This window comes from Peromyscus californicus, unplaced genomic scaffold, assembly GCF_007827085.1.
Source record: "Peromyscus californicus insignis strain IS unplaced genomic scaffold, ASM782708v3 Scaffold_9__1_contigs__length_137607984, whole genome shotgun sequence".
Taxonomy (NCBI): Eukaryota; Metazoa; Chordata; class Mammalia; order Rodentia; family Cricetidae; genus Peromyscus; species Peromyscus californicus.
The window spans coordinates 73,184,297-73,199,869 of NW_026294617.1; the positions used below are offsets into that span (position 1 = coordinate 73,184,297).

Consider the following 15,573-nt stretch of genomic DNA (forward strand, 5'->3'; position numbering starts at 1 on the left):
TCTCCTCCTGCTGTTCTTGGACTGTTGCAACCGTGACTTTGCTTCCTGGGTCTCTGTTGCAACTGTTCTCTCAGCTTTCAGAGTTGCTTAAAGTCTCATCCTGTGGCAGCCGCGTCAACACAGGAGCCTTCAGAATGTAAGGCTAGGTTCCAACATCTCTCCTCAACTGACACTTTCGTGCCCCAGCGCAGATTACTGGGGGAGGGGGGTGTCCCTTCATCATAACATGTTCCCTCATTTTTTTAATCTATCCCCAGATTTTTCTGCTCCTCGGGGAGGTGAGAGGAGACGAGGGGGCGTCTTCTTCACCCTAGATGTATTAACCAGGTACACAGCTCCATCAGTTTCATTTCTAGCCTTTAAAAAAAAAAAAACATACAGGGAGAAAGGGAAGACGTGGAAAGGAGCCCTCTGGGGGGCTCCCGAAAAACAGAAGCGGTGGTTTTTCTTTCCTGTTAAACGAATAAATATGCAAACACAATGCTCTTTCGGCCCGCTTCCACGGCCCCGAGCGGAGGCCTGCCGCAGGCATCCAGGGAGGTCCCAGCAGCGGCTGCGGTCCCGCCCCGCTCCTCTGCGCTCCGCCAGGCCGCTTGCTTTTCCCGGCTCTCACCAGAGAGGCACACGCGCCCCGTCCGTCGCTTCCCGCGGCAGGCGGAGGGAAGAGAAAGGGTCTGTTGTTTTTCTCTCTTCCTTTCTGCCGCTCACCGGGCTGCTGACCGGCTCAGACAGCCCTGATGGAAATCCTCCGCGGCTGAGCAGCCCCCCCACCTCCTCCAGGGACCTCGTCCTCGGCTAATTTGTCTTTGTCCCGGCCGGCCGAGGGAAAGAGAGAGGGAAAGAAGAACAGGAAAAACCACAAACTTCCTTTGAAAACCAGTTTGTAGGCAGGGCCTGGAGCGCACGCCGGAGAGCCGGCCACTCGGCCATCCTGAAGACGCCGGGAGGCCCCCTGAGCGCCGGGGCGGGCTGCCGCCTGCTTGCCCTCGCCCCCCACCCTCCTCCCGCGTCCCCGGTGCTGGGCGTGAGTCCGGAAGTGGTCACGACCCAAGCGGGGCGCCGCGCGAGTCAACCCGTGTCAAGCCGTGTAAGCTCCGGGGCTGACAGCTGGGAGCAGCTGGCGCAGGCGGCAGCGCCCCTCGACGGGGTCCCCTCCTCCAGCGTCGAACCGCCAGAATTGAGTCCTCTCCCCGTCCCGGAACCGCATCCACCTCTTTAAGGTAAAAACTTTGTTTTCAAACTAGCTTCTCCTGCTCCTCTCGCAGCTCTCCTTTCCCTCTCCGGCTTGAGGGGAGTTGACACCTGATGTCCCGTCTGTGGTCTCTACATCTGGGTCGCTGGTAGGATCCTTGCAAGGCACGAGGGGAGCTGTCCCTTCATTTCCCCATTATAAACAAACCCTCTCCCTCTCCTTGGGAGCAAGAATTGCAGTGTTTGACTTATTCTAGAGGAATCTCAAAGCATTGTTGCCGTGAAGGTTTGCCTTCAGGTGAGAAGGAGGTTGGGTAAGACCCGAAAAGGAGGTCAGGGGAGAAGGGTCCGGAGAGTGGGTAGTGTCGTCTTGTAGCTAAGTACGTATTTAATACGCTTCTTCTACTGTGTAATAGTATCTGCTGCTGGCTAGGAAGGGACCGGGTGTTTTAACTACCTCACCTGCGCCCATAGGGGGTTCTATGAGAGAGGAAGTGTAGGATTTGGACTGAAGAAAGGAAAGGAGGTATAAGGCTGAAACCCGGGTTTATTTGAATACCCTCCCCTCATGCTTTCCTACCTGTGGGCCTTGCAAGGTGGAGTCCTCCATTGCCTTTCCTGCCCTGCCCCTGCCCACTTTCCCTGAGACCCCACTCCCTCGGGTGGTTTCTTACAGCTCCTTTCTTTGGTCGGCTAGCTTTCCCAACCCCCACTTAATTATTGATCATTTCTAACCTTGGGCAGAAAAGGAGCCATGCTTCTCTTTAGGCTTTTAAAAATTTCCCAGGCGCGGCATCTGTTTCAAGGTTCACCCTAAGTGCCATGGGAGGGGAAGAGATGTGGAGAGAGAGGCGGAAAAAGAGTGTAAGGCCTGCAGATAAATTTTGCTAGTGTGATTCTAAATTAACAAAATATTAATTACCTGCAGCTAGCACTAATCATATTTGAATCAGGAGAACGATCAATTTGGGTGACGAGACTTATGTTAGTTTCAGTAACTTTGATGTTTCTCTGTAGCCCAGGCAGACCTTGAACTAGAGGCCCCCCTGCCTCAATCCCCTGAGTAACAGGGATTGGCACACCTGAGACACCACACCCAGCTAAGGTCACGCCTGTGCCCCAGCCTTCTCCCAGCACCCGAGTCCTGAAGGTTTTTAAGAAGAAAACAGGTGAAGGAGCAAGAAGCTGAGCAAGAGTTCAGGTCAGGTGTGTCCTAAACCACTTAAAATCCCCTCACTTGGGAATCTGAGGCAAGATTACCGAAAGCTTGAGCTAGCCTGGGCAACCAGAGCTCTGGCTGGCTCTGCCCCCCGAGTGCTGGGATTAAAGGCGAGTGCCACCAGCGCCCGGCGCCCTCCCTGTTTTTCTTTCTTTTTTATTTTAATGGTGCTGGGAATGGAACCCAGGGCCTTGCATATGTTAAGCATGTGCCCCACTGCCAGGCTATACCCCCAGGACTTGCCCTTTTTTCTTTTTTTTTTTTATCCTCACTAATGAGTAGGGAGGGGAGGAAGGAGATTGTCACTATCTCTGGTCCTAACTGTATCTCACTTGATGCTTAATGCTGATAAACAGCAAGTTAGACAGGTCCAGTGTTCACGTCTAAAATGATCTAGATGGGAGCCATGAAGAGAGTGTGTGCCAGTGTGTGAGGCTTGGACCCAGGGGGTTTTGTATGCCAGACAAGGCTCCATCACTGAGCTATACCCCAGCTCTTTTTTTATTTTATTTTGAGATAACTTGGAGGGTCTCTCCACTGAAGGCCTTTGTCACTATACACAAGTAGTGGGTGTTGGTTAAATCGGCGCTGCTGCTGGTGGCTGGCCGCCGCCCACAGCGGCCATGCTGGCAGAGGAGAGTGCTGGAGGAGAGTCACGAGCCATGGTTACCTTTTTAGAGCTTTATTGGGAGGGAGGGAGGGAGAGAGAGAGAGAGGACAGACAGAAGGAAGGAACAGAAAGGAAAGAGACGGACGCACAGAGGGCCCACCCACTTTTTAGGCTGGGATGCCATCGCAGGCTGATGACGTAATTAAGGACCGAATCCTTACAGTGGGGGATCATATCTGTTATATACATATATAATACATGAACATGTAATATACAGTATATATTATATATGAGCATATTGTATATGTATGAGTGTTTTCTGTAGTGGTACTTTCTCACTGGGACTGCCAGTCCACAGATAATGACCACAGATAATGACACGGAGACTTATTATTCCAAAAGCTCAGCCTTAGCTTAGGCTTCTTCCCAATTAGTTCTTATAACTTAAATGAACCCATATTTTTTTTAATATATTTCATTTTATTTATTTATTTATTTGTTTTTTTGAGACAGGGTTTCTCTGTGTAGCCCTGGCTGTCCTAGATCTCACTCTGTAGATCAGGCTGGCCTCAAACTCACAGAGATCCACCTCCCTCTGCCTCCCGAGTGCTGGGATTAAAGGCGTGCGCCACCACTGCCCGGCTAATGAATCCATATTTTTTAATCTACGTTCTTTCACAAGGCTCGTCCCCTCATCTCCGTACTGCCCATCCTCCTTTCTCTGCCTTTCTTCCCAGAGTTCTTTATGCCCAGAAGTCTTGCCTCCTGTCTAGCTGTTGGCTGTTCAGCTCTTTATTGCACCAATCACAGCAGTACATCTTCACACAGTGTACAAATCTCCCACAACAGTTTCCCTTTATGTATGTATGCCACATGTTCTCGGTTCCCACAGAAGCCAGAAGAGGATATCAGATTCCCTGCAACTTGAGTTACAGATCCTTGTAAACCCGTCTGTGGGTGCTGGGAATTGAACCTTGGTCCTCTAAAAGAGTAGTATATATCCTTAACCACTGAGCCATCTCTCCAGCCCTGAGGTATTTTAAATGTAAATCAATAATCAGCAGTTTCCTATTTCATATAAATAGCAAGCAAGAGAACATCTCCGGGTGCCGGCACTGCTAGAAACAAATAAGACCTGAAGAGTTGCTGTGTCAGCTCCAGGTGGGGAGAGCACTCTCCTGGAAGGATTTGTGGGGAGCACTTTTTGTGCCCCATCTAAGGTTGTTATTGGCGGTAGGATCAGAGCCTGGGCCTTGGGCAGCCCTAATAAGCCAGGTTTGACCTATTGTCCTCAATAAGCCAATTAAAAGAGCTGAATTAATGGTGAAAACTAGGGGCCAGTGAGATGGCTCCCTTGGTAAAGGCTCTTGCCGCCTGATGACCTGAGTTTGATCCCAGGTCCCACACGGTGGAAGGAGAGAACACATTTTTGAAAGTTTCCTTCCGGCCTCCAAGTGTGTACATACACACACACACTAAATTAAATTAAAATAGTAACAGTAAAAAGCAGAAAAAAACAAAAAAAAAAAACTAGCAACAACAGGGATTTATTCCATGTAGCCACATTGGATCTAGCAACAAAGTGATTTGGTGACACTCCCCAGTTCATCTTCAGAGTCCTAAATTAGCAGAGACCAGAGTTCTGCATAGCGAAGCAGTCTAGGTAGGTCAAGGTGTGGACCTGCCCATTACTGACCCATTATTGTTGGGGCCTTAGCCTCATCTTGCAAGGTTGTTGGATGAGTTGTTAGAACCCTGAAATCTTTTTTCTTGGCTACAACTTCCTGTCTGGCTGGCTTCAAGGGTCAGTGTTTTTCTCCTCCCAGCTTGAGATTCCCGGGGGAAATTTCAATTCCTTGGGTCCATTGTTCCAGCGGTATAATAGGCAATGCGATGAAGGACATGAAGCAGTGCTTTAGTGCAACTGAAAGTTTCCTGCGTCCCACCTGGCAGCCGCTCAGACCCAAGTAAACACACAGAGGCTTATGTTAATTAAAACTGCTCGGCCCTTAGGTCAGGCCTACCACTGCCTAGCTCTTACACTTAAACTCAGCCCATTTCTGTTAATCTGTATGTCACCACATTTTCTGTGGCTTTACCTGTGTACCATTACATGCTGCTCCGTGGATGGCAGGCTGGCATCTCCTAACTCAGCCTTCCTTTTCCCAGAATTCTCCTTGTCTATTTATCCCGCCTATACTTCCTGCCTGGCTACTGACCAGTCAGCTTTTTATTTATCCACCAATCAGAGCAACACATTCACAGCATGCAGAACATCCCACAGCACTTTTAGAATAGTGGTTCTCAACCTGTGGGTCATGACCCCTTTGTGGGGGTAGAAGAACCCTTTCACTGGGGTTGCCTAAGACCATAGGAAAACACAGGTGTTTACATTATGATTCATAACAGTAAAAAAAGTACAGTTATGAAGTATCATCAAAAACAATTTTGTGGGGGGCTGGAGAGATGGCTCAGAGGTTAAGAGCACTGGCTGCTCTTCCAGAGGTCCTGAGTTCAAATCCCAGCAACCACATGGTAGCTCACAACCATCTGTAATGAGATGTGGTGCCCTCTTCTGGCCTGCAGGCATACATGCAGACAGAACACTGAATACGTAATAAATAAATAAATCTTTAAAAAAAAAAATCCCATCCTTTAGTGAGTCTTACCAAGTAAATCTGCATGCAAGCAAACAGAACACTGTATAGATAATAAATAAATAAATCTCCAGGACAGACTCTGAAGCTACACAGAGAAACCCTGTCTCCAAAAACCAAAAAAAGAAAGAAAAGGAAAAAAAAAGAAAGAAACAAAACATGAAAGTTGAAAGGGGAGCCTGGCGGTGGTAGCCTTTAATCCCAGCACTCAGGAGGCAGAGGCAGACAGATCTCTGTGAGTTTGAGGCCAGCCTGGACTACAGAGTGAGTTCTAGGACAGGTTCCAAAGCTACACAGAGAAACCCTGTCTCGAAAAACCAAAAATAAATAAATAAATAATAAATAAATCTTAAAAAAACAATAACAACAAAATTTTATGGTTGGAGGTCACTATAACATGAGAGACTGTATTAAAGGGTCTCAGCATTAGGAAGATTGAGAACCACTGCTGTAGAATATTCTCAATCTTTTCAGGGATGCCCAGGTTACAGAGTTGCTTATTCAACACTGACAAGCCCCATGACCTACATTTCCCCTTCCTCCAGGAAGCTCCTCCCTAGGCTTTTTGTGGTGGCTGCTTTGGAATTGTGTAAGGTTCCACCAAGTCTTCTGAGAGCCAGGCATGATGGTGCAGGCCTCTAATATCAGTACATGGATGGCTAACATAGGAGCCTCACTGAAAATTCTAGGTCATAGCCTGACTTGGTGGTATACACTTTTAATCCCAGCACTCAGGAGACAGGCAATTGGATCTGAGTCTGGGGTCAGTGCTGTGGGATGTTCTGTATGGCAAATGTGTTGCTGATTAGTCAATAAATAAAACACTGATTGGCCATTGGCTAGGCAGGAAGTATAGGCGGGACAAGAAGGAGAATAGAGCTGGGAAGTGGAAGGCTGAGTCAGAGAGACACTGCCAGCCGCCACGATGAGAAACAGCATGTGAAGATGCCGGTAAGCCACGAGCCATGTGGCAAGGTATAGATTAATGGAACTGGATTAATTTAAGCTGTAAGAACAGTTAGCAAGAAGCCTGCCACGGCCATACAGTTTGTAAGCAATATAAGTCTCTGTGTTTACTTGGTCGGGTCTGAGTGGCTGTGGGACTGGCAGGTGAGAGAGATTTGTCCTGACTGTGGGCCAGGCAGGAAAACTCTAGCTACAGGTCAGCCTGGTCTACAGAGTGAGATCCAGGACAGGCACCATAACTACACAGAGAAACCCTGTCTTGAAAAATAAATAAATAAACAGATAGATAGATAGAGTCATTTGAGGAACAGGATTTCTTCTACCTTTCCAGCCTGGCACAAAATTTAGAAACATGGTGTCACCTTTTTGCACCTTCATCCCCCAAACCACATGCTGATAGCTCTCTGGTCCCTGAGGTGAGCAGGGAGGAGGTATCCCTATGGACACCAGCGGCCTATGTGCTCAGAATGTTCTGGAAGGGGCAAGTTTTGTTGTCTGTAACCGACAGGATTGCCTTTACCAAGGCAGGCTAAACGTTACCGTATTAGTAACCATAAGGATTGTTTTTGTTTACTGGTTTTCGTTTGTTTGTTTGAGAACCTGGGGATCCCACCCAGAGTTTCCCACTTGCTTGGGAAACACTATGCCCCAAGCTACACTAGCCCTACTTGAAGATGATTTCAACGTTTTTCTCTCCAGCCCTCTTCTTCTGACTTTTGGCTGTGCACTTACCTTTCCTTTCTGTCTTTTCTGAAAAACGTTTTATTCTGTTTTTTGGGGGGTGTTTTGCCTGTGTGTCTGTATCGGAGAGGGTAGTGGGTCCCCCCGGAAGTGGAGTTACAGATGGTTGTGAGGTGTCATGTGGGTGCTGGGAATTGAACCAGGTCCTCTAGAAGAGCTGCCAGTGCTCTGAGGCATCTCTTCAGACCCTCTCTGTGTTGTCTTCATTCTCTGTCATTTTCTGTTTCAGAGAAGCCAGTTCCACCCAGTGTCTCCCATCCCTTCCGAGCCTGGAAGCCCAGGTCCTAGCAATTCCATCCGGTCACAGCAAGTTCGAGGCAGAAGGAGCCGAAGCCTTCTGTTTACACATGCTCAGAAAAGCTGAAGCCGGAGCCAGAGTGGCCTTCCACACTGTTCACTTCCCAGGTTTTTCTCGTTCCATTTGCTCTGTAACTCAATGACCTTATTGGCCAGGTCTCTCTTCTGCATATCAGAGTCACCTAAGCAAGGTCCCCGAGGTCAAGAAAGGCCTTCGTCCCCCTCAGCGGGACTCTAACCCCACTATGGAACAAGCTCAGGCGGAGCCCCCAGTCCCCAGCAAGGGCAGTAGTGCAGAAACTGGCGAATCTGAAAAACATGAGGTCCTGTCCGGACCAGAGAAGCACCCTCCGGACAACCCTCAGGACAAGGGTGGTGAATCTGAAAAACATGAGGCCCTGTCCGGACCAGAGAAGCACCCTCCGGACAACCCTCAGGACAAGGGTGGTGCAGAGGCTGATGGGGCAGCTGGAGAACGGGAGCCAGGAGACCAAGCTTTGCCACCAGCCCAGGATGGGGAAAATCTCGAGTGCCCTCCTCCTGAAGCTAGCTCAAGTCCGTGTGGGGCACCATCTGAGGTAGAGACAGTAGAGACGTGTTCCAGGCCACAGGAGCTTCCCCAGTCCCCCAGGACCCAACAGCCTGATGTAGAGTTCTACTGTGTCAAGTGGATCCCCTGGAAGGGAGAACAGACCCCCATCATCACCCAGAGCACCAATGGCCCTTGTCCTCTGCTGGCCATCATGAACATCCTCTTTCTTCAGTGGAAGGTAAGTACAGAGAGCGCAAGCCGTGGGCTTTGAGGTGCTGGGCAATGAAGATGGCCACAGATCTGCTGTTCAGATGTGCTTGGTCTGTTCACACAAATGTTCCTTAATACCATGCTAGGTAAAGGTTACTGCAGTCTCATGTACAAGACATCTTACCAAGTGGGAATGGTTGGTCCGGCAGATAATGATGCAGGGTGCCACTGGGGACTTCTCTCCAGTAAGAACACTTGGGGAGCTTTTTTTTCAAGCTCGCACATCTGTGGCAGGCCGGGAAGGTGGCTTTGTTGGAGGTCCCAGAAGGTCCCTGAGAGCATTGGCCAGCAAGCCCACAGGCCAGCGGCTAGCACTGACTGGTGGGCATGTGTGAGCTGGGCGCTGGTGCTGGAAACTTGAGGGTCTCTGAAGCCAGAGTCACACGGAGGCCAGTCTCTAAGTCCCCTTGTTGAGGGGTGTAAACACAGAAGCTTGAGATACCATGTCTCGGGAGCAGTGTGATCCTAGGGCTACTTCCAAAGTTCCAATTTTTTTATTATTCCAGTGAGCATTAGTTTTGCACTACTGGGGCTTGGAGCTCAGGGCAGTTTCACTGAGAAGTCGATGCTGCCTTGGGGTTGGTTCATCAGTATATCAGAGCCTGCCTTGTGGCTGGCTCAGCAAACAAAATGGTCTCACTTAGGTTCCTAACAGCAGGAGAGGCCTCCTATGGGGGTGGGGTAAGGAAATACTGGGGGTGTGCTGCTCTGACCCTCCTCCACCATCCTGATTTTTCTCAAGCCGGTCCTAAATTTACAGATCAGCCTTTGTCCAACTCCTGTGCTCCCTGCTTTACCTCACACTGGCAATGCTTGGCAGTATTCCCATCTCTTCCCCCGTCCCAGCATTGAGCCCTGCCCCCTCTTCTGTCCTACCACTCCGTCTCTCTCCCCTTCTTTTTTTGTTTGTTTTGTTGTTTTGTTTTTTGAGATAGTGTCTCGCTAGGTAGCCTTGACTGGCTTGAAATTCACTCTGTAGCCCAGGCTGGCCTCAAACTCACAACAAATCCACCTGCCTCTGGCTCCTCGGTGCTGGGATTAAAGGTGTGCACCATCACACCCGGCTGCTTTTGGGGAATCTGATGCTATGAAGCAGGCTGTCCTCACTCCTCCTGCCTCAGTTTCTTGAATACTAGAACTGTAGTCATGAGCCACCAGGCCTAGCTTGGCCCCCCTCCTTCTGTGTTCCTCCTTCACTGCTGGTAGTAGAAGCTCACATCTGACCTCCCTTCTCCCCAGGTGAAGCTGCCCCCTCAGAAGGAAATGATCACATCAGACGAGCTCATGACCCATCTTGGTGAGTGACTTACGGAGGAGGGGCTCATTTGGAGCTCTGATGTGGTATTGTGGGCCAGGAAGAGTCCGAGTCTTTTCTGTAAAGCTGGAGAGTAGGAAGCAAAGCTCGAGGGATCGGGACTTTAGAGTTAGCACCATTCTGCCTATCGTTACTGCCCTCCCACCCCTATTCCTGGTGCTAGGGGTCACGGTCCTGGGCAAGCACTGCACCACCGAACTGTAGCCCCGGCCTCTGTCCTTAGCTTTCAGTTAGGTGGGTCTGTCACCTCCCGAAGTCTGTTTATTCCTCTGAGAAATTAAAATTCTGGATTGGAGTTTGGAAACCCATGGTCCTGAGACATTACCCCCATCTCCAGAAGAGGAGGAAGCCAAGCTTTTGGGACGACTGGCAGGGTAGGTTGGGTAGGCTGATAAGTTTCCTATCTTACAGGAAACTGCCTCCTATCCATCAAGCCCCAGGAGAAGTCTGAGGGCCTTCAGCTTAACTTTCAGCAGGTGAGGCAAGAGGGCAGTGGACATAGGGTGGACGTAGTAAGCCTTAGTGGGTGATTCCTTTATCTTGGTATCTTCTCTGCGGGGAATGGCATCTCTGTCCTGAAAAAAAAAATATATTCGTTTTTATATTAGATAAAGAGGGATCGAGGCAGCTCAGCATAGTGTTGTACGCACGCCTTTAGTCCCAGCATTCGGGAGGCAGAGGCAGGCTATCTCTGTGAGTTCGAGGCCAGCCTGGTCTACACAGTGAGTTCCAGGACAGCCAGAGCTATATAGTGAGACCTTGTCTTGGGGGGAAAAAAAGAGGGGATTGAAATAAATGGGTTGTAAGAAAGCCAGAGATGAAAAACCAGGATTTTAGCCGGGCGATGGTGATGCATGCCTTTAATCCCAGCACTCAGGAAGCAGAGGCAGGCGGATCTCTGTGAGTTCGAGGCCAGCCTGGGCTACAGAGTGAGATCCAGGTCAGGAACCAAGACTACACAGAGAAACCCTGTCTCAGAAAAAAAAAAGAAAAAAGAAAAGAGAAAAACCAGGCTTTCTGATTTGTCTGGATGGTGGGAGGGAGAGGGAGGGCTAGACTGGCCATCCTTGTCTTTCCTCCCACCAGAATGTGGATGACGCCATGACCGTGCTCCCTAAACTGGCCACAGGTCTGGATGTCAACGTGCGATTTACGGGCGTCTCTGACTTTGAGTACACACCCGAATGCAGCATCTTTGACTTGCTGGGCATACCTCTGTACCATGGCTGGCTTGTTGATCCACAGGTGAGGACGGGAGGCCCCGTGAGTCTCCACCGGGTCAAGCTGGCATGAATAAGGCAACAAAACAAAACAAAAAGGCAGGGGGCATCTAGAAAGGGAGGGGTTTGATTATTTGAGGAGGGTTAGGATTTAGAGACTGAACTGATGCAGAATTCCTTGAATGTTAATATTGTTGGGTGGAGTCACTTTCCAGTACAAGGAAACCACACACAAATAAGATCAGGGCTTTGGACATCAAAAGTTCAGGAATCTTTGATCACAAAGTCACATCCAATGGGCTTGGTTCGTTTCCTTCCTTTAAAAAAAAAATCAGTTTATTTTTGTCCCACCCTGTCCTGCTCCCCAGAGTCCTGAGGCTGTGAGTGCTGTTGGGAAACTGAGTTACAACCAGCTGGTAGAGAAGATCATCACCTGTAAACACTCCAGTGACCCCAACCTCGTGACAGAAGGTGATGGTGATGTCCTCTTTCCTTGAGATCTCATGTAAAGGATGGCTGAGTAGGCTTGTTATTCTTGTTTTGTGTGATAAAGAGAGAGAGAGGGGAACTTTATTTAATTTTTTGGGGGGTCGGGGGAGATATACAGAGCGCATGTAGTTCAGGCTGGCCTTGAAATCAATACATAGCCCAGGTAGGTCTCAAACTCCTGCCCTTTCTGCCTCAGCCTTCTGAGAGCTCAGCTCACAGGTGTGCACTGGCTCCCCTAGCTGTATCGACTGAATGAACAAATATAGTCAGACTTTAAGGAAGGGTTTTTATCTCAACTCTGTGGACAGGGGTGCAACAGGATCTCCTATAGCCTAGGCTGGCTTTGTAACTAAGGGTGATTTTGAACCTCTGATCCTCCTGCCTCCAGCCCCCAAGTACCAGGATCACAAAACATTCATTATCAAGCTTCAACTTGCATGTGTATACGTTGCTGGGAATCAGGCCTAGGGCCTTGTCCATGCTGAGCCTAGAGTCTAAATCGGAACCATACCCCAGGGTGGGGTTTGGGCTTTACCAAGCGGGGCTCTGGATGCTCCTGGGGCTTCTTGGACAAACCTCCTCACCTTGTTTTGTTTGCTTTGGGGCTGTGCTGGCGGTTGACAGGGGGTCTCGCTGTGTAGCCCTGGGCTAACCTGGAACTGCTGTGTGGAGATGTTACCCTTGGACTCACAGAGACCAGCCTGCCTCTGCCTCCGCGGTGCTGCCGACACTAAAGGCGTGCGCTGCCATACCCAGGACTGAACTCAGGAACCTTTTGTGTTTGTTAAAGATCTAAAATGGAGCCGGACCCCCAGGCCTTTTGATGTGTTTTGCGTTTTTCCTATCGTGGGTTTGGGTTTAATCCGCGGCTCGCCCGTTTTATGCCTTCTGGCAGGCTTGATTGCAGAACAGTTCCTGGAGACCACTGCGGCGCAGCTGACCTACCATGGCCTGTGTGAGCTTACAGCATCTGCTAAGGAAGATGAACTCAGTGTCTTTTTTCGAAACAACCACTTTAGCACGATGACGAAGCACAAGGTGATGGGGCTTTGGAGGAGGGGAGAAGGAACAATGTCATTTCCCTGAGCCTTTTTCTCTGGGCTCCATGTGTCAGGCAGGATACAGTGGGTTAGTCATGGTAACAGATAACCCCTAGAATCCTTGTGGTTTACCACAAGTGTTTGTTTCCAATCCATGATGCATGTCCTGCCTCACAGCGTCTTCACTCTGGGACTCAGGTGGACGGAAAAGCTTTCGTCTATGTGGGAGTAGATGCAAGAAAGGATGATGCGGTGTGTTTATTCTCTGCCTCTGCCTGGAGATGACCCTGAGCAGAGCAGGTCCTGCGGACATGCTGTCAAGGGACGGGTGTGTGTGTGTGTGTGTGTGTCGGGGGGGGGGGGGGGGGGGTGTCTTTAGAACACACAATAGTCTTTCAGAGTTAGAAGCTGAAGCCCCCTAGGAACTGAGGAGAAGAGGCTGGTCCTGCCCACTCCCCATGTAGACTCTGCTTATGCAGCCCTGGCTAGCCCGGAACTCAGGTCTGCCTGCATCCTGTGCTGGGATTAAAGGTGTGCACTGTCACACTGGGCCTCGCCTTGAACTTTTGATCTTCCTGCCTCCCTCCCAGGGGCTAAGGTTGTAGTCGTGCATCACCACACCCAGTTTTTCTGGTTCGCAAAAGGCTTTACCTCTGCAACATGAGCAGACACAGAGAAGCCAGGGTAGGGAACTGGGTTTGGTGTGGTACTCCAGCCTCAAGGATTCCTTAGCCAGGGGAATCACAACACACTCACCTGCGTTTAGGTGTCCTTTCCTGCTCCCCACAGCCACACATATTTAAGGAAATTTGGGATGCTCACAGTGCTAAGCTCCACTCAGCACGCTGATTCAGAGGGTCTCTTGACTGCCGCTCACCTGTAAAGTGCCCCTGTCCCATCAATGTGCTCTCTCTCAGCTTGTGGGAGGAGTGTGTAAGGGGTGCGTGCTGGGGATCAGATCCAGGGAACTTGACCTTGCCAGGCCACTGTGTGACGCGTACACTAGCCCCATTGTCTTTCTCTTTGCATGGCAGAGTCACTTGTACCTACTGGTCACCGACCAGGGTTTTCTTCAGGAGGAGCAGGTGGTGTGGGAGAGCCTGCATAACGTGGATGGCGACAGTTGCTTTTGTGACTCTGACTTCCACCTGAGTCACTCCCTAGGCAAAAGCCGTGGAGCCGAAGGTGGGGGCAGCTCTCCAGAGAAGCAGCTGCAGGTGGACCAGGTGTGTGGGGCCCTTCCGAATGGGGTGGAATCCACCGGCATCTGAGCTGTTTTCTATACGTGAACTTCATGCATTTTATCGGCTAAAGGCTGCCCCACACAGCCTCTTCCTGTCACCCTTAGGTTATTGCCTTGCTTGGGTGTATTTCCTGGCCACCACAGATAACAGACTTGACTGTTTTACATGAGCGAGAAAAGCTGGAGAATTTGAAGGAAATGTGGTTTAGAAATTTAGCCTGAATCTCTAAACCTTTGGTCTTAATCCACCTCGTGACTTGTTTTCTCTCTAGGACTATCTTATTGCCTTGTCCCTACAACAGCAGCAGCAGCCACAAGGCATGCTGGGTCTTAGCGACCTGGAACTGGCCCAACAGCTCCAACAAGAGGAGTACCAACAGCAACAGGCAGTTCAACCTGCGCCAACCAGGGCCCCTTCTCCCCAGGTGAGCCCGCCCCTCTCTTGGTAGGCAGAGGTTCTGGCTTTTCCTGGTGCAGAATGCATATGGTTTTTGTACAGGTATCTGCAAGCATTCCCTCGTAAATCCTTCTGAGGTACCTCTTTTGATCAAGACGACCCCCCCATGTCTTTGACCTCTACCAAGGTTATCAGATAACTAGTTGTTAAATCCCACACAGGGGAGAGGAACCACATCTGGACGCCCAGCTGGAGAGCGGCGGCAGAGGTCAAAGCCTGAGTCAGACTGTGTTCTGCTCTAACTGTACCCCTTACAGCGTGGACCCGCCCCTCCTGTCAGAGGCTGACTGGTTCGCTCGCAGGATCCCCCACTTCAACCCCTGAGGCATACGGGGTAACTGTACTGCTGGGGATCACAGCAGGCAGCAGACACCAAGGGCGGACTCGGTACCACGCTCATCCTTCTCTGTCCTGTCTTCTACTCCAGCCAGGGCCACATGGGGCTGGACTGGGTGGTCTCTGGTTCCCAACTCCCTTTCCTGGAATATTCACATGAATATACAGACCCAGGCTGATAGGTGAAGTACCTCTCTGCCTGCCTGGTTGCCCCTGGCTACCCTACAGGCCAGTTTCCGTTTGTTTTAGGGTTTGATTTGGGTTTCTATCTTTATTATTTGTAATGCCTTCCTAGGGAGTTGGGAATAAAACTTCTTTCCTGAGATACGCTGTTTTCCTGCCCTGGAGCAGTCGGGTTAAATATTTGGCTCAGCTGAGGAATGTGAACTGACAGGAGGCAGGGAGGCGAGAGGTTGCCTGTCATTTCTCACAGAGCCAGCAGGGGGAACCCAAACGCTGCCTCTTCCTCAGTTTTAGTAGAGTTCTGGGGGAAGTGCTGCTCTCAACTGTAGTTGGAAGTGTGTTTCCAAATCCCTGCGTGGACAGGTGAATGGGGGGAAATGTTACTGAGACTTCCACGGCTGGGAGTTCATGTGGAGGGCCCTTAGATGGCCCGTTGCTAGTTCTGATCCCCTGGTGCCTATTCTTGATTATCTTGCCGACGATTTCCTGGGGAGGAGAATGATGAGGTTCCAGGGAGATTCAGAGGGTGGGGTATATTGATAACGGACAAGTGCCCGGCTGGGGCAAAAACAGGATTCCCATTGAATAGTTAAATGTACTTCAAAGACGCCTGCAACTCCAGGGCCTCTTCCTGGCCCACGTCCTGATCCACCCTAATTTTAACAAGGAAACATCAAAAGACAGAGAATTTGCCAAAAGGTTCAGCTACCAGGGAGATGTTCTGGCCATGGTATGGATTGATGAGTAGGGCCAACACTATCAAAGACTTCCTATTTCTCCCCCCCAAAATGGAGCTAGAAGACACCA

General features: G+C 50.1%; 1 protein-coding gene across 2 annotated transcripts; it reads left to right on the plus strand.

Moving 5' to 3' along the window:
• Positions 1–381: 381 nt before the first annotated feature.
• On the plus strand, positions 382–14,906 carry Mindy1 (MINDY lysine 48 deubiquitinase 1). 2 transcript variants are annotated; one of them, XM_052730181.1, is made up of 11 exons: positions 732–1,220; positions 2,209–2,397; positions 7,614–8,451; positions 9,723–9,780; positions 10,210–10,274; positions 10,885–11,043; positions 11,387–11,489; positions 12,403–12,545; positions 13,582–13,773; positions 14,063–14,215; positions 14,409–14,906. In XM_052730181.1, exons 3-11 carry the CDS (start codon positions 7,927–7,929, stop codon positions 14,487–14,489), a joined length of 1,479 nt encoding a protein of 492 aa, XP_052586141.1. In that variant the 5' UTR covers positions 732–1,220; positions 2,209–2,397; positions 7,614–7,926; the 3' UTR covers positions 14,490–14,906. The 2 variants fall into 2 exon arrangements, with proteins under 2 accessions (XP_052586140.1, XP_052586141.1); XM_052730180.1 differs by lacking the exon at positions 2,209–2,397 and having other exon boundaries at positions 382–1,220.
• Positions 14,907–15,573: the final 667 nt, after the last annotated feature.